The sequence below is a fragment of the Panthera leo genome, chromosome B4 (assembly GCF_018350215.1).
Source record: "Panthera leo isolate Ple1 chromosome B4, P.leo_Ple1_pat1.1, whole genome shotgun sequence".
Classification (NCBI taxonomy): domain Eukaryota; kingdom Metazoa; phylum Chordata; class Mammalia; order Carnivora; family Felidae; genus Panthera; species Panthera leo.
The window spans coordinates 41,107,853-41,129,699 of NC_056685.1; the positions used below are offsets into that span (position 1 = coordinate 41,107,853).

The 21,847-nt window shown below is 43.0% G+C and overlaps 1 protein-coding gene across 5 annotated transcripts in view; it reads left to right on the forward strand.

The window, feature by feature from the left end:
- COPS7A (COP9 signalosome subunit 7A) overlaps positions 1-10,180 on the forward strand; it is a 34,196-nt gene extending 24,016 nt beyond the window's left edge. For 2 of the 5 annotated variants that reach the window (XM_042945662.1, XM_042945663.1), the window contains 8 exons: positions 3,453-3,913; positions 4,370-4,574; positions 6,315-6,390; positions 6,848-6,936; positions 7,892-8,094; positions 8,700-8,805; positions 8,970-9,121; positions 9,289-10,180. In XM_042945662.1, the coding sequence (XP_042801596.1) occupies positions 4,413-4,574; positions 6,315-6,390; positions 6,848-6,936; positions 7,892-8,094; positions 8,700-8,805; positions 8,970-9,121; positions 9,289-9,328 (828 nt within the window). In that variant the 5' untranslated portion in view covers positions 3,453-3,913; positions 4,370-4,412 and the 3' untranslated portion in view covers positions 9,329-10,180. Of the gene's footprint in view, positions 1-3,452; positions 4,000-4,369; positions 4,575-6,314; positions 6,391-6,847; positions 6,937-7,891; positions 8,095-8,699; positions 8,806-8,969; positions 9,122-9,288 lie in introns of those variants that run through there. The other 3 variants (XM_042945661.1, XM_042945664.1, XM_042945665.1) reach the window with 3 other exon arrangements.
- The last annotated feature ends 11,667 nt before the right edge of the window (positions 10,181-21,847 follow it).

Consider the following 21,847-nt stretch of genomic DNA (forward strand, 5'->3'; position numbering starts at 1 on the left):
CCTTGGCAAAATTAACTCAAAATGGGTCACAGACCTAAATGCAAAATGCAAAACTACAAAACTCCTGGAAGATAAAAGGAAAAACTTAGATGACCTTGAGTATGTTAATGCCTTTTTAGATACAACACCAATGACACAATCCATGAAAGAAATAATTATAAGCTGGACTTAATTAATATAAAAAAACTTCTGTTCTGCAATAGACCAACTAGAGAAGAGAATTAGAAGACAAGCCACAGACTAGTCGATAATATTTGCAAAAGACACAGCTGATAAATGATTGGTAGCCAAAATATACAAAAACTCAACAAACAAGAAGGGGAGCCCTGGGTGGCTCAGTTAAGCGCTCGACTCTTGGTTTCAGCTCAGGTCAGGATCTTATAGTTCGTAAGTTTGAGCCCTGTGTCAGGCTCTGTGTTGTCAGTGAGGAGCCTGCTTGGGATTCTCTCTATCTCCCTCTCTCTGAACCACCTCCCTCTTTCTCAAAATAAATAAATAAACTTTAAAAAAAAAAAAAAAACTCAATTGGGGCCCCTGGGTGGCTCAGTCGGTTAAGCGTCTGACTTTGGCTCAGGTCATGATCTCGCCATTCATGAGTTCAAGCCCCATGTCAGTCTCTGTGCTGACAGCTCGGGGCCCAGATCCTGCTTAGGATTCTGTGTCTCCTTCTGTCTATGCCACTCCCCCACTTGTGCTCTCTCTCTCAAAAGAAAATAAACGTTAAAAAAATTAAAAACAAACAAAAAAAACCCAAAAAACTCAATGAACAAGAAAACAAACAACCCAATTAAAAAATGGGCCAAAGACCTTAACCGATACTCTATTAAAGACATCCAGAAGGCAAGTAAGTATATGAAAGGATGTTCCACATCATATGTCATCAGGGAAATGCAAATTAAAACAACAAGATACTGCTACATATCTAGTAGAAGGGCCAAAACCTGGAACACTGACAATACCAAAGTTTGGCCAGCATGTGGAGCAAAAGAAACTTTCATGCATTGCTGATGAGTACAGCCATTTTGGAAGACAGTTTGGTGGTTTCTTACAAAACTAAATATACTCTTACCATATGATCAAGTGATCATGCTCCTTGATGTTTACTCAAAGGAACAGAGAACTTTGTCTATACCAAAACCTGCACATAGATGTTTATAGCAGTCTTATTCATAATTGCCAAAACTTGGAACAGACAAGAAGTCTTTCAGTAGGTAAATAGATAAACTGTAGTACATCCAGACAATGGAATACTAGTGGTGCTAAAAAGAAATGAGCTATTAAGCCATGAAAAGATAGGGAGGAATGTTAAAGTGCAAAAAGCCAATATGAGAAGGCCACATATGGTATGGTATGTTTTCCAATCTATGACATTCCGGAAAAGGCAAAACTGTGGAGACAATGAAAAAAGATCAGTAGTTGCCAGGGGTCCAGGGTGGGGAGCGATGAACAGGTAGGGCACAGAGAATTTTTCAGGGAGTGAAAATACTCTGTATGATATTATAATTATGGATATATGTCATTCATTATCCAAATCTACTGAATGTACATCACCAAGACTGAACCCTTAGATAAGCTATGGACTTTGGATGATTATGATGTGGTCAATATAGATTCATCCTTGGTAAAAAAAAAAAAATGTACCATTTTGGTGAGTAATGTTGTTAATGGGGAGGTTAGGCATATGTGGGAGCAGGACTTATTATGAGGAATCTTTGTACTTTACTCTCAATTTTATTGTAAACCGAAAGCTAAAAATAAAGTATTAAAAATTTTTTAAAAATTATTTTAAGTAGGCTCCATACCAACATGGGGTTTGAACTCACAATCCTGACATCAAGAGTCACACGCTCTACTAACTGAGCCAGCCAGGTGCCCCTAAAAAATAAAGTCTTGGAGTGACTGGGTGGCTCAGTTGGTTGAGTGTCCAACTCTTGATTTGGGCTGTGGTTATGATCCCAGGGTTGTGGGACGGAGTCCTATGTCAGGTTCTGTGCTGGACCCTGCTTGGGATTCTCTCTCTCTCTCTCTGCCCCTCTCCCGCACTCTCTAAAATTAAAAAAAAAAAAAAGTCTGAAAGTTGAACAAATAAGTAAAGACATGGCACATAATAGAACATATGTGGACTCTTGTTCTTTCCTCATATTTTTCTTTTTCCTTCCCTCTTCAAACAATTTTTTAGTGGCTTATTTACTTATTTTTTGAAACAGAGACAGACAGTGTGAGCGGGGTAGGGGCAGAGAGAGAGGGAGACACAGAATTCAAAGCAGGCTCTAGGCTCTGAGCTGTCAGCACAGAGCCCAATGCAGGTCTTGAACCTATGAACCATGAGATCATGACTTGAGCCGAAATCGGATGCTTAACCAACTGAGCCACCTAGGTGCCCCTTTCCTTTCCTCTTTAAGTTGGTAAGATTGGACTCCTTAATTCTTTGGTTCTTTCAAACTTTGGATATTTTGGTATGCTTTTGATTCCTTTTCCTCACTTTTGTGTCATCTCTTCCCTTATTTTCTTCTCTTTCTCCTCTGCCTCTTCCTCCTCCCTTTTTGATCCTTTCTCTCTCCCTGCCCCTCATCTCCTTACTCTGGTTCTGCTTCTCATTTGCTATCATAAACCAAGCCATGTGGACCATAAACTTTGAGTTTGAAGTCCCTTCAGCTCCAGCAGTCTAACAGTCCTGTGATACTCCCTTCATTTATGTTCTCTTCCCCCCCCCCCCTTTCTTCTCATTTCATTGCTTATAAATTGCTTAACTTCCCTGGGCCTCAGCTTTTCCATCTGGAAAATTGAAACAATAATAGATTGTTATCAATATCAAATGAATTAAGTAAAGCTCTTAGTTCAGCGCCTAACACAAAGGCCTCTGAGATGTCATTAACTTTGTTCTCATTTGACCTTCTGCAAGCAAGCCTGGTATGAAATTTAAACACTATAGAAATGTTAGTTGTTTATTATTTTCCCTAAAGTATCATGGTGACATGGAAGAATGGTCTAGGCTTGAAGAAACCTGAGTTTCAGGCAAATCTCTAAATTCTTATGAGCCTCAGTTTCCTTATCTGTAAAATGAGAATAATAACAGATGCCTTCCTTCCACCTAGAGGTATTTCCTCTCTGAAGAATTAAAAGATGTAATGCACAGCAAAGCATCACTCTACCATGATAAACGGTGTCCTGGAGTCACACTAGGGATGCGGTATGAGGATTCAATAAGATAAGATACCGGACCAACAGTAACCACTCAATACACCTTATCTATTATTATTTCCTTTACTTTTTCCACTTCTTTCCTCTTGCTTCTCAAAAAAAAAAAGAAAAAAAAAAGTGGTTAAAATAGCCAGGTGATCCTTGCTGCTAAACTTCTATCATTGATTCTTGCCTCCTTCCCATCTCCTCCTCATTTCTCTCTCCCGCAACCCCTCCCCCTTTCCCTTCTCCCTCTCTCTTTCCCGTTACAGCTTTCCTGTCCCTCAGGCACAGTGTGCAGCCCTGCGGATCTCCAGATTTCAGGCAGCTTAGATCTGACACATAGCCACCCGGTACCTGCTGGAGACCAGGGGTTCCCTCTACATTTAGCGTCTGGCGCTCGCCCAACAATAAAGTTTTATTGAAACAGGACAGGAAAAAAGGCGCCCGTCATTCTCCTCAACAGCCAATCAGAGAGTAGAATGACTGGCGCTCGCAGGAGCTTCAGCCGGCGGAAGGCAGGGGAGGGGCATGTCCCGCCCTAAACCGGTCTCTTAAGAGCGGAAGTACGACCCGGAAGCCAGCCATAGAGTTTAGTGGCCAGAGCGACTCTGCAGGGAGGTGGCAGGAAAGGCTCAGAACAGCTGCCGGAGGTGACGGAGCAGCGGCCCCGCCCGGTGTGCTGGAAGACGAAGCTTCCAGGTAGCGGCCGGCCCGCAGAGTCTGACCCAGGGTACGACTGGGCAGTCGGCGTGAGCCTGCGGTCCCTGGGCGGCCTCTTTAAGGGAGGGGGCGGAGCCACGCGGAAGGATCCTGAGGGTGAGGTCACGTGGTTGGGGGCACTTGCGGGGCACCAAGGAAATTTGAGGGACTGTTGTTATTGGGGTGTACACCATGTAACGCCCCTTCCCCCACTACATCCTGTGCCTAGGGGGTTCAATGGGGTGCACGTGGTGGGGCTTGGGATTGGCCCAGGGATGGGGGAGGGGGCGTGGCAACCCTGTCTCAGTCAGGTTTCCATCAAAGTGGCCAATTGTAGGATTCCTAGATCCGAGTTTTAAACTACTCCACCTCTGTTTCCTCATTTGCAGAAGTGACTCAGTGCGTCTGCAATCCAGCCCCTGACCCCAGTGCTTCTCGTCCTCTCAGTGTTCAGGGACCTCCAGCTTCACATCCTCTTTCCTTGCAGCTCCAGATATCCTGAGCCCAGGTCCCCCCAGCTCAGTGCAGCCATGAGTGCCGAGGTGAAGGTGACAGGGCAGAACCAGGAGCAATTTCTGCTCCTGGCCAAGTCAGCCAAGGGGGCAGCGCTGGCCACACTCATCCACCAGGTGCTGGAGGCTCCTGGTGTCTACGTGTTTGGGGAACTGCTGGATATGCCTAATGTTAGAGAGGTGGGTTCCTGACCTGGATAGCCCACAGGGAGGCTTGGGTCTAAGTTTGAATTTGAGAATGGGTGGGCAGGACTCACTGGCAACCCCATAACCATTCAGTTGAATTAGAATATGATGATGATTAGTTAGCAGCTGGCATAAATAAGTAGGCAGGTAAACCTCTTAGTTCCCTTTGGTGATGAGTGATCTGTAAAACCCAGTATTTTTCATTTTTAAGCAAAAGAACATGTGGTTCAGAAAAGGAGACCTGATTCCAGCCTGTCTCCACCAATGTAGTAGCCCTTAATAAAATCATGTCACCTTGATCAGGTCATTTTTACTTTAGGACCTCAGTTTTCTCTTTTAAAATTGGAGTGGACACTGCCCTTCACTGTTAATTATAGAAATCAGGTGAGATTATGGGAAGTATAAAGTCCAGTACAAATGGAAGGAACGAACATGAAACTGACATGCCCTCCTCTCCCCACTTTGTCCCCTTTGCTAATTCACTTAAGTGAGGTAAATGTCTAGAAGTGTTAGAAGGTGTCTTTTCCCCAGAGATGTGTGGCAAGATCCTAGGAACAGAGCAGAGAGAACTATTCACACGGAAGAGGCAGGGTTAAGAGTTAAAGTCTAGAGTGGGTGGATCACAAAAATGTTTGACGTTAGCCCAAGTCCTGAGATGCTATGGCATTGGTATATGGGCAAACTGTGTTAAGTTTTTGAGAGCCAGTGATTGACTGAGTCAATGGATTTAACCTTTTGGGACCACTCTGGTATGGAGAAAACTGGCTTTCTCTCCCTGCTTTCCTAGGCCGTGGAACTAAAGAGGGTCCATTAAGGTGAAGAAAAAGAAGTATTTATTGGGTGTTTGTTTATCTCTCTGCTAGTCATCTGGGAATACCAGAGAAATACAAGACACAGTGCAGACACAGTGCTTATTACTCTTCTAAAACTTATATTCCAGTTGCAGAGATAAGATAAATGGATATAGATGTGTAAATTATTTATTTAGCAAGTATTTATTGAGAGCCAAACACACGCATAGCTCTTCTAGATCTAAGTGGGATACCAGGGACTGGTAAGGGACCTAAGCGGGATACCAGGGACTGGTAATCTTACTGAAAAGAAGGATATTCTTAGGTAACAGCCTAAATTAAGTGCCAGTATGAGTGATCAGTGATAGGAGAGGAGATCTGGGTGCGCTGACCTGGGTGATGAAAGCCTCCTGGGTGCAGCAGGTCTGACACAGAGGCCACAAATTCCAGCACCTGCTGAGGCCATGCAGCTGTCAGAGATGAGTAAGGCTAATGCAGGAGTGTTGGGTGAATTAGAAAGTACAGCAGACTGCCTAAAGGATATTCAGATTCGGAAATATGAAACACACCCTAAGGACCAGAACACTGTGTGTGTGTGTGTGTGTGTGTGTGTGTGTGTGTGTGTGTGTGTGTATACATGTACATGCATGTGCACGTGCTGCTGAACACTTGTTTTCAATTCAGAATTTAGGGTAGGAATTGAAGATGTTTGGAGGAAGAGGGCCTGGTGAATTTGGAGAATAGTGTAAACAAAGGCCGTGAGGTAGAAATGAGGCCTTCCCGTAGGGAGAGTGATCAGAGAGGCAGAGAGGTCCTCTCGGTGAGCTGGGAGAGATGATGGGAGAGGGGCCAGATGGGGCCAGAAAGTGGAATTCAAAACAGGGTAAGGCTGGGAGGCTGGGGAGAGGCCCATCCTGTCACATCTTCCTTCCTATTCCTGCAGCTGGCTGAGAGTGACTTCGCTTCCACATTCCGGCTGCTCACAGTGTTTGCTTATGGGACATATGCTGATTACTTAGGTAACCGGAGGGCTAGAGCTCTGGCGTCGTGGAGGTGGGAGAAGGGCAATTTCTCTCTCTTTTTTTTAAATGTTTATTTATTTTTGAGACCGCGCACAAGCATCCTTGTGTGAGTGGGGGACGGGCAGAGAGAGAGAGACAGAGACAGAGCATCCAAGCAAGCTCTGAGCTGTCAGCGTGGAGCCCAGTGTGGGGCCTGAATTCACAAACTGTGAGGTCACGACCTGAGCCGAAGTCGGATGCTTAATTGACTGAGCCACCCAGGTGCCCCCAGAAGGGCAATTTCTCAAAGAACTTAGAAGGAATTGCTGGGATACCCTCCTGGGGTACATAGGTCAAGGTTAAGACTTGAATTGGCATGGAAAACTAAAAAAAAAAAAAAGAAGGCAAAGGAAGAGGCTAGGGCTTCCCACAAAAGCGTAATCTGAACTTCCTACACTTTCTCCTTTTTTCGTAGCTGAAGCCCGGAATCTTCCCCCACTCACAGAGGCTCAGAAGAATAAGCTTCGACACCTATCAGTTGTCACCCTGGCTGCCAAAGTCAAGGTGAGTAAGAGTCCTGCCCCCCCCCCCCCCCCGCCCCCAGTCCTGAGCCAAGAGTTATATCCCTTCACAAAGGGCCTATTTGAAGGGAATTTGCACTCAGACAGCCTATGTCCACACAGTTCTGCCTTCCCACCCCCACCCTGTCCCTCCAAGGTATGTAAACTCTACTGCCTGTAGCCTTTCAGCCTGAATATTATTCTCTTAGTTTTCTGTTTTGTTTCTGTTTTTCATTCAACACTTTTTGCCTTTTGGGTCAAAATAGCAACTGGGATGCCATTCTTTTGTTTAACAATCACCCTCCCCGCTAGAGAAAGTCCCACACCAACAGCCTCAGCTTGCAGATCTGAGAACAAGACTCTCTCTTCTGGTGAAGTGCTAGGCTTCTGTTTGCTAGAAATATCTCTGCAGGTTCAGTTTTTTAAATACCCTCTCCACCTGTCTACCTTCTCCCAGTTATTATTTGATTCTCTTGTTGTTTCATGGTTTTACATAAATCACGTGTCTCTCTGTTGTGAGATGCTCTTTGGAAGGAGGTGGAGTATAAATGGTGCACAGTAACTCCAGATCCCTCCCACACCACATACTCCCGTTTTGTCAGGCTTATCTGGACCAAGGTCTGTGTGCTGTCCTGAGCTGTGGCCAGAGGAGTGACACCCAGGCAGATGTCACTTTCTTCCTCTGTGGCGTGGGAGGAATAAGGTCGAAGGGGAATATAAATCTTCTATTTTATTTCTGGCTATTCTTCTCAGGATGTTATTTTTCAGGTGGCAGTGCGTTTACTTATTTTGCTTTAGAACCAGCCTTTTAGAGGAAATCATTCAGGAATAGGAGCGGAGAGTAGGTAGGGGAGCCTGGGCAGGAGGGGAAAGGAGGGAAAAATCTTGGAAGCCCTTGTCTGCTTGCAGAACTGCACAAATCCCAGCCCAACCACCCCCCCCCCCGCCCCTGGCCCCAGTGTATCCCATATGCAGTGTTGCTGGAGGCCCTCGCCCTGCGCAATGTGCGGCAGCTGGAAGACCTTGTCATTGAAGCTGTGTATGCCGACGTTCTCCGCGGCTCCCTGGACCAGCGCAATCAGCGGCTAGAGGTTGACTACAGCATCGGGCGGGACATCCAGCGCCAGGACCTCAGTGCCATTGCTCGGACCCTGCAGGAGTGGTGAGACCTGTGTCCTGGCCCTGTTCCTTCTCTTCTCACTCCAAGAAAGGGGGAGGGCTTCTGAAGGAGGGAGGGCTGGGCTGGGCTGCAGCGGTGGAATCCTAGACGTTGAAGGGAAATGAGCTCATTCCTCCAAAGGCTTCTGAGGGCAGAAGGGAGCAGAGGAGGGCCTGGGAGGCAGGAGGCCAGAGGCAGTGTCCTTGGTACAGTAAGTGGGGGAAGGGAGGAGGAGCGGTACTGTAACCTGCACTGTCTACAGGCCATGGGTCTCTTCCACTTCCGTTTTTCTCTTTCTGTTCTTGTCTAGCTTAAATTCATTAATATACCTTTTTTATTTTATTTTTTTTCTCCAATGTCTACCCAATTTTGTTTTAAGTTCCTACTCGCATGTTACATGTTACTCCAGGCACTTCCTATACCTCTCGTATCCGACCTGAGTGTCTCTGTGGCTCCTGGGACTCTTGTTGCCGGTGGTTTCCAGGTGCCCTGGCGAGGGTTCCTTACTCGGACAAGGGTTTGGCTGCAGGATATCCTGAGTCTGTTTTTCACGAGTGCGTGATCACCGCTGCCTTCCACTGACACTTCTTCGTTCCTGATCCTCGCAGGTGTGTGGGCTGTGAGGTGGTGCTGTCAGGCATTGAGGAGCAGGTGAGCCGTGCCAACCAACACAAGGAGCAGCAGCTAGGCCTGAAGCAACAGATCGAGAGCGAGGTGAGCAGGCAGGGGATCAGGACGGACCCAGGCTCCTCCAGCCTGGGCCAGTCGTCCTGTGCAGGGGGGTTTGCACCGTGGCTGTAGCAGATAGACAAGACAGGCAGGGACTGTCAGATTCTGGAACTTCCCTCACTATTCCCCATTTCTTTTCATCCTGGCAGGTCGCCAACCTTAAAAAAACCATTAAAGTTACAACAGCAGCAGCCGCCGCGGCTACCTCTCAGGACCCTGAGCAACACCTGACTGAGCTGAGGGAACCTGCTCCTGGCACCAACCAGCGCCAGCCCAGCAAGAAAGCCTCAAAGGGCAAGGGGTGAGCCACTGTGGCAGGAACCACTTGCTTCTGGGGTGCCCTGCTTTTACTTTAGAGACCTAGCTGTCTTCAGCCCTTCAGTCATTTGCATGGGGGTAGGATATGGGGGGAGCCCTCAGGCGTTAGGGGATTCCCTGCAGCCTTTCTCTCTCTCTTCCCCTTGCCAGGCTCCGAGGGAGTGCCAAGATTTGGTCCAAGTCGAACTGAAAGGACTGTCATTTCTTCCCTGGGGATGTGGGGTCCCAGCTTCCTGCCTGTCCCTTAGGAGTCCTCAGAGAGCCTTCCTGTGCCCCTGGCCAGCTGATAATCCTAGGTTCATGACCCTTAACCTCCCACTCCTCTCCGTGACCCCCAAGCATATATCACACCTTCTCTAGGGAGGAGGCAAGTACAAGTCATGATTTTGTTGGTACTTTTGCTTTATGTGGCTTGCTTATGTGTCTCATTGTCTCCCTCCTCCTCCCTGCTGTACTCTCCCCCTATTTCTTTAATGGGGGGGGGGGGGCAGCAACATCTCTCCCTGTTTCTTATATATCATTGAGTAGGTGGGACTGCTTCTCCAGCATAACCCACATGTGTTTCTTCTGGTACCTCTCCACCCCTGCATGCTTAATGCCCAGTTTGTACTCCTTACCCCCAGCCTATTTGGGCAGCATCTGAAGAGCCATAGGGCTCCCACCTTTATTCCCACCCGGAGAATTCTGGGAGCCAGTCTGCCATTCTAGGAGTCACTGGACACTTTCATCCTAGAATCCTGTCACACTACAGTTTTTTCCTTTCCTCTCTCCTCCGCTTGGGTCCTGGGAATGCTGCTGCTTCAATGACCCCAGAGCCTAAGAAGGGCAGCTGTCTCTTGAGATCTTGAGAGATGGTTCTTTCTTAGCCCTGGCTATCTTCGAAAGCCTGATGGCAATCCTGGAAGGATTTATACTTCCTTTTGTGAGTTTGGTGGGGAAGGGAAGGGGATATAGATTGTATAAAAAAAAAAAAAGTATATATACATATATCTATATATAACATGAAACAGAAATAAATCTATGAGAAGTCTATCTACAAACATGTCCTGAAATGGGTATCTTTTGTCTTTGGTATTCATGGTTGGGAAGAAGGTTCATCGTCAGTCCCCTCTAAAGCAAAGTACTGGAAGAAGAAGAGAACCAGATACTATGTGCTGAGTCCTGGCCTAGGAGCCGAGAGTCCTAGATCTTGAGTTGTATGATGGGACAAATTGCTCAGTAACCCAGCACTCAGTCAGAAGCAGTTGGATACTTAGCACCAACATGTGATAAGTGCTGGAGATGCAAAATGACAGTCACTGCCCCTTCTTTCAAGGAGCTTGAGTTCAGCCTGTTGCCTTCCTTCTTATAGACTTATACAGGGGGGAGTTGATAATAACCTTCAGGTTTTGCATCAGAACCACACAGAACTCTGAGATCTTAGTAGGAAGCAGCAGGCTCCTGTCTGCTGTCCAAGGCAGAACTTGCTGTGCTGGGAGGATTGGTCTCCTCCGTCTAGTGTAGTGCTGTGCACTCTTTAGAATTGGGAACTCTGGTGTAAGGGACAGTTCCCCTCCTCCCACTTGCACGTGAAGCAATTGCCTCCTGAGGGTCCCACTATTGACTGAGCTGCTTTCCAGAGGTTGTGTTATTCTCTAGGCGGAGATTTAGGATAGACCACTCTTCACTGGTGCTAAAGGTCTCAGTCATAGAATTAGAAAGTGGAGTGAGATCCTGAGGTTTTGATTAAAAGTGGACTGGGTGAGGGGCGCCTCGGTGGCTCAATCAGTTAATCATCTGACTTTGGTTCAGGTCATGATCTCATCATGGCTTGTGAGTTCAAGTCCCGTGTTGGGCTCTGTACTGACAGCCCAGAGCCTGGAGCCTGCTTCAGTTTCTGTGTCTTCCTCTCTCTCTGCCCCTCCCCCTCTTGCACGTGCTCTTTCTCTCTCAAAAATAAATGAGCATTTAAAAAAGAATTTTTTTTAAAATAAACTCCTTCTTCCTCCCACACCCTCCAATGTGTAGAAGTTGCTAATTCATGGCACTTTGAACCTGTCCCCCCACCTCTGCCCCTGCCCCAACTTTTCACTTGAACTTAGTATCTTGGGTTTTTTTGTAAGCTACTTCCAGCAAATGGCTCTATTACTTCCCTGACCTCTCTTAGTGCCAGCCTTCAGTGGATGGCTCCAAAGTCTACTGTGGGCTGAGCTGGGACTCCTTGCTTAACACCCAAAGCAGGAGGGGAACCATTCACATTCAAAAGGACATGCAAATGAAGTTTGTGTTTGACTTACAAAGACAGGGCCCTTGGCTACCAAAGCATGAAGATGGGGCAACAGATTATTTGGGGGCTCAGTTTTTTTTTGTTTTTGTTTTTTTTAATTTTTTTTTTTTAACGTTTATTTATTTTTGAGACAGAGAGAGACAGAGCATGAACAGGGGAGGATCAGAGAGAGAGGGAGACACAGAATCTGAAACGGGCTCCAGGCTCTGAGCGGTCAGCACAGAGCCCGACGCGGGGCTCGAACTCACGGACCGTGAGATCATGACCTGAGCCGAAGTCGGACACCCAACCGACTGAGCCACCCAGGCGCCCCTGGGGGCTCAGTTTTTGACCGTGAAGTTTGGTTCAGGATTTAAGGATCCTACGTATATAATCAAGCACAAGGCACCAGGAAAATTTCCAACCAAGACTCTTACCACCACTGGCATACTCTCATACTGATCCCTAATGTACAGCAGTCTTAGGTGATCTTTAGGGCTGGCCCACTATGGTAAAAGGAGGAAGAAGACTTGCCTTTATGAGAATTCAGAGTTCATGCATATGAAAAGGTGACACTTAAAAGATTAAACCAAAGTCTCTGACGCTAAAAACAGCAATTGGACTAGTGTACATCTTTATGCACAAGAAGAGCAAAGACAACGTCTGTAGTCAGTATTCATGAAATCCTGTTGAAGAAAGATTAGAAATTCTCCATTTAGATGTGTCTTCCAACATGTTTGGGAGCTTAGAGGGGCAGTCTAGGCAGTGTATTAAGTTATCTAACATTGTGTAACAAATTACTCTAAAATTTAGTGGCTTAAAACAATGCACATTTTTTTAATCTGTTTCCTGTTTCTGTGATTCAGGAATCTGGGCACACTATTTCCTGCCTTAGGGTCCTTCATAAGGCTGTAATCAAAGTGTTAGGTGGCGCCATATCACCTCAAAGTTCCAATGGGAAAGACCTGCTTCCAGCCACACTCTTGATTATCAGCAGGATTTACTACCACCTAGGTGGCCAGACTGAGGACCTCCTTTCCGGTCTGTTGGTCAGAGGCACCCCAGATAGCCCTCTCCATCAGAGCAAGAGCCAGAGAGACCACATCAGGAAAGCGGAATCAGTCTTGTAACTTAATCACGGAAGAGGTATCTCATTACTTCTAGTCACCAGGTCCAGTCTAGTGACCGTCAGAAGTCAGGGATCATTGGAAGCCATATTGGAATTTTCCTACTACAGGCAATGTTTCTGTGGGCCACCAGCATCAGAAACATCAGGGGAGTTCTTGAAAATGCATATTCCTGGAGCCTCCTCCCACTTCAGTTCCTACTGAATTCGAATCTCCAGGATGTGGACTGGAAATATCCCTTCACTGCCCTCTTTGACTCCACTCTGAGCTGTGAAGTCCCGTTTATATAAGCAGATTTACCCAGATCAGTGCCAACTTGGATCAGCTGAAAAGGTTTTTACTGCAGGGCCTTGGAGGACAGGTAAGTAGGCCCAAGGTCACCATCTGGAAGAGAAGGATGTGCAAAGGTGAAACTTCAAGTACAGGACAAGAGAGAAGACTTGTCCTTTGAGGTTCTTAAGTATATGATGATATAATTAAAAGTGTGATAAGTGCTAAGAAGTATAGAGTGACATGACAGCATTTAACATAGGGATCTACACCTAACCTGGGGTCGGGAAAGCCTTCAAGGATGTGATCTTTCCACTGAAACTAGAAGCCCATGTGGCAGTTAGCCTGACAAAGGGAGGGAGGATAGTGGGATGAAGACCTGGAGGCAGAAAGGTTCCATCCTGTGACCTACTGCCTCTCCCCAATTAATTTGGGAAATGGGGCAGGGAATATAATTCTATTCTTTTACTTAAATGTTCATTTGTCTATTCAATGAATTGGCAAATATATCTTGGCTGAAAAATCTGAAATAGAATAAACCACAGTGGGGGCACCTGCGTGGCTCACTCGGTTAAGCGTCCGACTTCAGCCTAGGTCATGATCTCACCGTTCCTGAGTTCGAGCCCTGCATCGGGCTCTGTGCTGACAGCTCAGAGCCTGGAGCCTGTTTGAGATTCTGTGTCTCCCTTTCTCTCTCTACCCCTCCCTCACTCACACTCTGTCTCTCTCAAAAATAGACATTAAAAAAAATTTAGAATAAACCGCGATGTGTATGTTATACCTCTTGGCTTTGGGGTTTGGGGTGATTTTTGTTTTTTTGCCTGTCTCTGTTTTCCAATCTTTTTATGATATTTGCTAATAATTATAAAGACATATTTATTAAGTGCTTAGTCAAGCACTATTCTAAATGCTTTATGTATATAAACTCATTTACACAACCTACTGAGGTTTGTGCCATTATTTTCTTCTAAATTTGACAAAAGAGGTACAGGGAGGTTATGTAATTTGCTCGAGATTACACACATCATAAGTGGAGAAGGCACACCCTCTGCCCATCACTCCCATGTTCCGGGACAGAACGCATGGGACAGCTATCTGAGATTTCAGAGAAGTAAATGGTAGGGAGGAAGGAACCAGAATTTGAAGTTCCATGAAAACAGTTGTGAGCTTACCATCCCCTACCCCTAACTCCATTATCACCCAGAATGCACTAAAAGGCCTCCCCAAACCTGGAAGTGTACATCAGGTATGAACTGAAAGAGTTCCTCTTGGAGCCCTCTGTTGCAGGTCTGAGGAGCAGGAAAGGGACTTCTAAGGGTCCGAGATGGGGAAATCTGTTGCTTTTCTTTTTTCCTTCTCTTCCCCCGTTAGCCCCAGGCAGTACCATGGTGGTGTAGTTATAGTAGCACAATGACAGCAACAGTGACTGCGCAGGCACTGAAAACTGAGAACTCCTTTGACCACACAAGCTGTGGTCCCAAGAGTGTGAATCAAATCCCTCTGCTTTTTTCTTTCTTTGTTCTCTTGATGCTTAGCCCAGACATATAGTGGGAAATGCTCAGCAAAGTAGAGAAGTTAAAGCCCCAGTTTTTTTGGGCAAAGGATTGGGAAAAGAAGAATGAGAGAATCAGAGTGTCAGATCACAGAGAGGAGGGAAATCGAGAGTCCCATAGAGTTGTGTGTGAACTCTTGGGCTCACCTCAAAGCTGCACAAGCATGGATCTGACCTTCAACATCTTACCAAAGCTTTATGAAACGAGCTACAGGGTGGACCACTGTCTAGGTCTGACTGACCACTGGGTGGCACACATAAAGGACTGATCTAGATAGCACCACAAACAAAGTTAAACTGACATCAGAACCACAATACAAAGAAGGTAGGTGGCTGCTTGAACCAAACCTGGTCGATAGACTGGTAAAATAAAAAACACTCTCACTAGGATTTTAATAGGATCTAGGGGCTCAAAACGATATTCAAAATATCCAGGATACAACATAAAATTACTCAGCCTACAAAGTACTCTCCAGGGAAAAGACAACCAACCCCAAGATGACAGAAATGTTGGAATTTAAAGCAAAGACTTCAAAGCAGTTAGTATAACTATACTGGAAGAAGAAATGCTTTTGAAATAAACGGAAAGATAGAAAGTTTTAGCAAAGAAATAGAAGACATAAGGAAGAACCAAGTGGAACTTTTAGAAGTGAAAAATAGGAGTAACCAAAATAAAATATTCACTGGATAGCAGAATGGAGATGACTTTGAAGATAATCAATATAAATTATGCAACCTAAACAACAAACAAAAACCGGTTTAAAAAAAAAAAAAACCCACAGAACCTCAGAGTCCTGCGGGATAAGACCAAATATCTAGCATTTGTGTCAACAGAGTCCCAGAAGGTGAGGAGAAAAAATATGATTTAGAAAAATTATTGAAAGAATTCATGGCTAAAATGTTTGGTTCCAAATTTGGCAGAAACACACAGATTCAAGAAGCTTGGTGAACGGCAAACAGAATATACTCAAAGAAACCTATGACCGGACATAATAATCAAATTGGTGAAAACCAAAGATATAGAAAAATATCCAAAGAACATCTAGAAAAAAGAATCCATTTCATATAAGGAATCAATGACTCAGAGAACCGCAGATTTCTCATTAGAAACTATGGAATCCAGAGGGAGCTGGAACAACACTTAAAGTGCTGGAAGAAAAGTGTCAAGTCAGAATTCTATATCCAATGAAAATGTCAATCAGCAGTTATATAAAATAAAGACATTCTTAGGTGAAGGAAAGCATAAGGATTTGTCACTAGCAGAGCTGCTGTACAAGAAATGCTAAAGAAAGTTCTTCAAACAGAAGAAAAATGATAACAGGAAACTGGGGACATCAAGAAGGAGGAGCAACAGAAATGGTAAATATAGATTGTCCTTTTAAGTTCTTTAACATATCTATAATGGTTGAAAGTAAAAATTATGAAACTGTGGTGGGGTTTTCAGCATTTGTAGATGTAATACATAAGACAACTGCGACATAAAGGAGAGACAATAAAGGGACGGACCTACATAGTGGTAAAGCCTACATTTAATTTGAAGTGGTGAAGGACAAAATCTAAGTGGACTATGATAAGTGTGTATTTTATAAGCCTTAGAGCAAGGGTTAGGAAGCCATATTCCACAGGCTTGTTTTGTAAATAAAATGTTATTGGAACATAGTTACAGCTTACTCATTTACATATTGTCTCTGGCTGCTTTCACACTATAGCACCAGATATTTTGTTTTGTTTTAATTCCAAGATAGATAACATATAATGTTATATTAGTTTCAGGTGTGCAATATAGTGATTCAATAATTCCAAATGTTACCTAGTACTCATCATGACTAATGTCCTCCTTAATCCTCATCACCTATTTCATCCAGTCCCTAACCCACCTCCTCTCTGGTAACCATCAGTTTGTTCTCACTAGTTAAGAGTCTGTTTTTTGGCTTCTCTCTCTGTCTCTCTCTCTCTTCTCTTTGCTCATTTGTTTCTTAAATTCCATATATGAGTTAAATTATATGGTATTTGTCTTTCTCTAACTTATTTTGCTTAGCCTAATATTCTCTAGCTCCATGTCATTGCAAATGGAAAGATTTCATTCTTTTTATAACTGATTAATATTCCGTTGTGTATACATACAACATCTTCTTTATCCATTCATCAGTCAGTGGACTCTTTGGGCTGCTTCCATATCTTGGCTATTATAAATAATGCTACTCTAAACATAGGGCATCCTGAGGAGTGCGTCTCTTTGGGTGCGTGTATCCCTTTGAATTAGTATTCTCATATTTTGTGGGTGTATACCCAGTAGTGCAGTTACTGGCTCATAGGGTAGTTCTATTTTTAACTTTTTGAGGAATCTCCATACTGTTTTCCACAGTGCCTGCACCAGCGTATGGCACCAGAGTTGAGTGTTGCAAGAGACATTGTGTGACCTTCGAAGGCCAACATGTTTGTTATCTGGCCCTTTACAGATAACAGCTTGCCATTCCTGCCCTAGAACAACCACTTAAGAAACAAAAACAAACAAACAAAAACTAAAAGAAAAATTCAGTGAAAACAGGTTAAAGAGAAATACTAAATAATATCCAAATAAACCAAAAGAAGGCTGGAAAGTGGAGATAGCTAAATTATCAATGGAGGAGCAAACAGAAATAATAAAGTTATAGAAGTAAATCCAAACATATTAATACTTACATTAAATGTAAATAGCCTAAATATATCAATTAAAAGATTATCTAAATGGGTTTTTAAAAACCACAAAAGATCTGACTATATTCTGCCTTCAAAAAACCCATTTTAGGTATAAAATAGGTGGGTTAAAGGTAAAAGAATGGGAAGACTTACACCATGAAAATATTAATCAAAAGAAACCTGAAGTAGCTATAGTAATATCAGGCCAATTAACTTCAGAAGAAAGAAAATTACTAGATGAACATTACATAACGAAGAAAAGTTTGATTTTCCAAGAAGACATAATTCTAAATGACTTTGTGTGTAACTGCAGAGCTTCAACATACATGAAGTGAAAACTGATAGATAGCAAAGAAAAAAATGGGCAGATCCACAATTATAGTTAAAAATGTCAAAACTCCTCTCCCAGTAACCAACAGAATAAATAAACAAAATTAGCAGATGTAACGAAGTATATAGAACTGAATGATGCCATCAACCAACAGGATCTAACTTAAATTTATAGAACATGTCCCCAACACAGCAGAATCACAACTTCTTTTCAAGGGTACATGGCACATTTACCAAGATAGATTATATCCTGAGTCATAAAACAAATCTCAACAAATTTAAAAGAAGTCCGATAAAGTATGCTCTCTGACCATTATGGAATTAAAATTAGAACTCAAGAACAGAAAACAGGGAAATCTCCAAACACATGGAAACTGAACAACATGCTCTTAAATAACCCATGGATCAAAAAGGATGTCCCAAGAGAAATTAGAAAATATTGTGAACTTAACAAAAAAGAAAATACAAAGTAGCAAAATATGTGGGATGTGGTTAAAGGCAATGATTATAGCATATAGAAGAAAAATTATAGCATCAAAATCTTAGAAAAGAAGAAAGGTCTCAAGTCAACAATCTATACTTCTACCTTGAGAAGGTACATGAACAGCAAAATAAACACAAAGCAAGCAGAAGGAAAACATAATAAGAGTGCAAGCAGAAGGAAAACATAATAAGAGTATCAATTAGTGAAATTGAGGGGAACCTGGCTGACTCATTCAGTAGAGTGTGCAACTTTTAATCTCAGGGTTGTGAGATCAAATCCCATATCGAGTGTGGAGATTACTTAAGAATAAAAAATCTTGGCGCACCTGGGTTGCTCAGTTGGTTGATTGTCCAACTCTTGATTTCAGCTCAGGTCATGATCTCACTGTTGTGAGATTGGTCCTATGTCAGGCTCTGTGCTGAGTGTGAAGCCTGCTGAGATTCTCTCTCTCTCTCTCTCTCTCAAAATTAAAAATAATTTTAATTAAAATTAAAATTAAAATAATTAAAAAATAAAAATAAATTTTAAAAAACTTAAAAAAAATTAATGAAATTGAAAACAGAAAAATAGAAAAAAATTAATGAAACCAGAGGTCAACTATTGGAAATGATCAATAAAATTGATAAACCTCTAGCCATAGTGACCAAAAAAAAATTTTTTTTAATTAAAAAAAAAGAGAAGAGCCTGGCTGACTCAGTCAGTAGGGCATGTGACTCTTGATCTTGGGGTTGTGAGTTTGAGCCCCATGTTGTGTGTAGAGATTACTTAAAAATAAAATCTTTTTTTTAAGGTGTTTTGTTTTGTTTTGTTTTGCTTGAGAGAGAGTGAGAGAGTGTGTGAGCAGGGAAGGGGCAGAGAAAGAGAGAGAGGGAGAAAGAATCCCAAGCAGGCTCCACACTGTCGGCTCAGAGCTCAACGTGGGGCTCGAACTCACCAACTGTGAGATCATGACCTGAGCTGAAATCAAGAGTTGGACACTTATCAGACTGAGCCACCCAGGCACCCCAAAAATAAAATTAAAAAATTAAAAAGAGAAAAGACACAAAATACTAATATCAGGAATAAAAGGAGGGGCAATTGGCTGGCTCTGTCAGTAGAACATGTGACTCGACCTTGGGGGTTGTGAGTTCAAGCCCCACGTTGAGTGTAGAGATTATATTAAAAAAAAATCCTTAAAAAACTTAAAAATAAAAAGGAATAAAAGAGGGGATATCACTACAGTCCCCACAGACATTAAAATGTCATAAGGGAATACTACAAACAATAATACACACATAAATTCAACAATTTAAACAAAATGGACCAACTCCTTGAAAGCCACAAGCTACCAAAACTCATCCAAAAAGAAAGAGATGTAAATATGAAATGTACAGCTACAAAGCTTTTGAAAGATAACATAGGATAAAATCTTAGTTATCCAGAGTTAGGCAAAGTGTTCTTAGATATGACATCCAAAATTTGATATAAAAGAAAACAGTGGTAAGTTGGACTTCATCTCAATTACAAACTTTTGCTTTGAAAAAGAAAATGTCAAGAGGAAGAAAAGACAAGCTACAGAATTGGAGAGAATTAGTTGTGAATCCCTATTTAACAAAGGACTTCTAACCAGAATATATAAAGAACTCTGATGTCAAATAAGCACGTGAAGAGATGCTCGACATCATTAGTCTTTAGGGAAGTACAAATTAAAACTTGTAATAGACAAGATGTCTATTAGAATAAATAGAAGAATGCCTACACACTTAATAGAATGGGGTAAAATAAAATAGAAAATGACAATACTAAGTGCTGGCAAGGATGCAAAGCAACCTGGGCTCTCTCACATTGCTGTTGAGAATGCTGAAAAATGCAAAATGCTGCAGAATGGTGCAGCCACCCTGGAAAAGTTTGGCATTTTCTTATACAGTTAAATATACACCTTGGGAATTCAAGCTGGTGCAGCCACTCTGGAAAACAGTATGGAGGTTCCTCAAAAAAACTAAAAATAGAACTACCCTACGACCCAGCAATTACACTAGGCATTTATCCATGGGATACAGGTGTGCTGTTTCGAAGGGACACATGCACCCCCCATGTTTATAGCAGCACTATCGACAACAGCCAAAGTATGGAAAGAGCCCAAATGTCCATCGATGGGTGAATGGATAAAGAAGATGTGGTATTTATATACAATGGAGTATTACTCAGCCATCAAAAAGAATGAAATCTTGCCATTTGCAACTATGTGGATGGAACTGGAGGGTATTATGCTAAGTGAAATTAGTCAGAGAAAGACAAAAATCATATGACTTCACTCATATGAGGACTTTAAGAGACAAAACAGGTTAACATAAGGGAAAGGAAACAAAAATAATATAAAAACAGGGAGGGGGACAAAACAGAAGAGACTCATAAATATGGAGAACAAACTGAGGGTTACTGAAGGGGTTGTGGGAGGGGGGATGGCTAAATGGGTAAGGGGCATCAAGGAATCTACTCCTGAAATCATTTTCACTATATACTAACTAATTTGGATGTAAATTTTAAAAAATTAAAAATAAAATTAAAAAAATATATATATACACTTACCATATGACCTCACAATCCCACTCCATTTCATTCCTAAAGAAATTAAAACATGTTCACACAAAAACATGTACACAAATGTTTATGGCAGTTCTGTCCATTATTGCCCCAAACTGGAAACTGGAATGTCCTTGGACAGGTGAATGGATAAACAGACTATAAGCACACAGAATACTACTCAGCAATAAAAAGGAGTAAACTATTAATACACGCAACAGCATGAGTGAATCTCAAAGGCATTATGCTGAAAGAAAGAGCTTCTCTCATGTATGATTTCATTATATGACATTCTGGAAATGGCAGAATTATAGCAGTGGAAAACAAATTGGTGGTTGTCAGGGTTAGGATTGGAGGAAGGGTATGACCACAAAGGAGCAGCAGGATGGGGTTGGGGGTGATGGGACTGTTTTGATCCTGATTGTGGTGGTGCTTACACAGATCTGCATGTGTTAAAAGTCACAGAACTGTACACACACACACACACATACACACACACACACACACACACACACACACACAGCAATTTAACTATATGTTAAAAGATACAAGATTTAGGGCACCTGGGTGTCTTAGTCAGTTGAGTGCCTGACTTGATTTCGGCTCAGGTCATGATCTCACAGTTTGGGTTGGAGCCCCACATTAGGCTCTGCACTGATAGCATGGAGCCTGCATGATTCTCTCTCTCCCTCTCTCTCCACTCCTCCCACCTCTCTCTGTCTCTCAAAATAAATAAACTTAAAACAAATACAAGATTTAAAAAACAGGCATATAGGCTACTGGTATTCATCATTTTAAGCAATGTTATTACTTGAGTAATTTTTAAATGGTTTCTTTTTGGGCCGCCTGTGTGGCTCAGTCGGTTAGATGGCTGACTTTGACTCAGGCCATGATCTCACAGCTTGAAGGTTCGTGGGTTCAAGGCCCGTGTCAGGCTCTGTCCTGGTAGCTCAGAGCCTGGAGCCTGCTTCCGATTCTGTGTCTCCCTCTCTCTCTCTCTCTCTGCCCCTCCCCTGCTCACACTCTGTCTCTCAAAAATAAATAAACACTAAAAATTTTTTTAAAAATTGTTTCTTTTAATGTTTATTTTTGAGACAGCATGTCCAAGCAGGGGAGGGGCAGAGAGAGAGAGGGGAGAAACAGAGGATCCGAAGCGGGCTCCATGCTGACAGAAGAGAGCCTGATGCGGGACTTGAACCTGTGAGCCACGAGATCATGACCTGAGCCACACGAGCCAAAGTCTGATGCTTAACCGACTGAGCCACACAGGTGCCCCTAATACAAAAGTTTTTAAAAATTACCAAGGAACTATTTAAAGGAACCCCATGGTGACACATTCTGTACAACCCATTAATATCCTTTGTGTCAATCCGGATTTTGAGCCCTGGCTCTTGCAGTGCTGCTAGCTAGCTAACTGCGTGGTCAACAGTCACCTCTGTTTCTTAAGCAGTGACATAGGA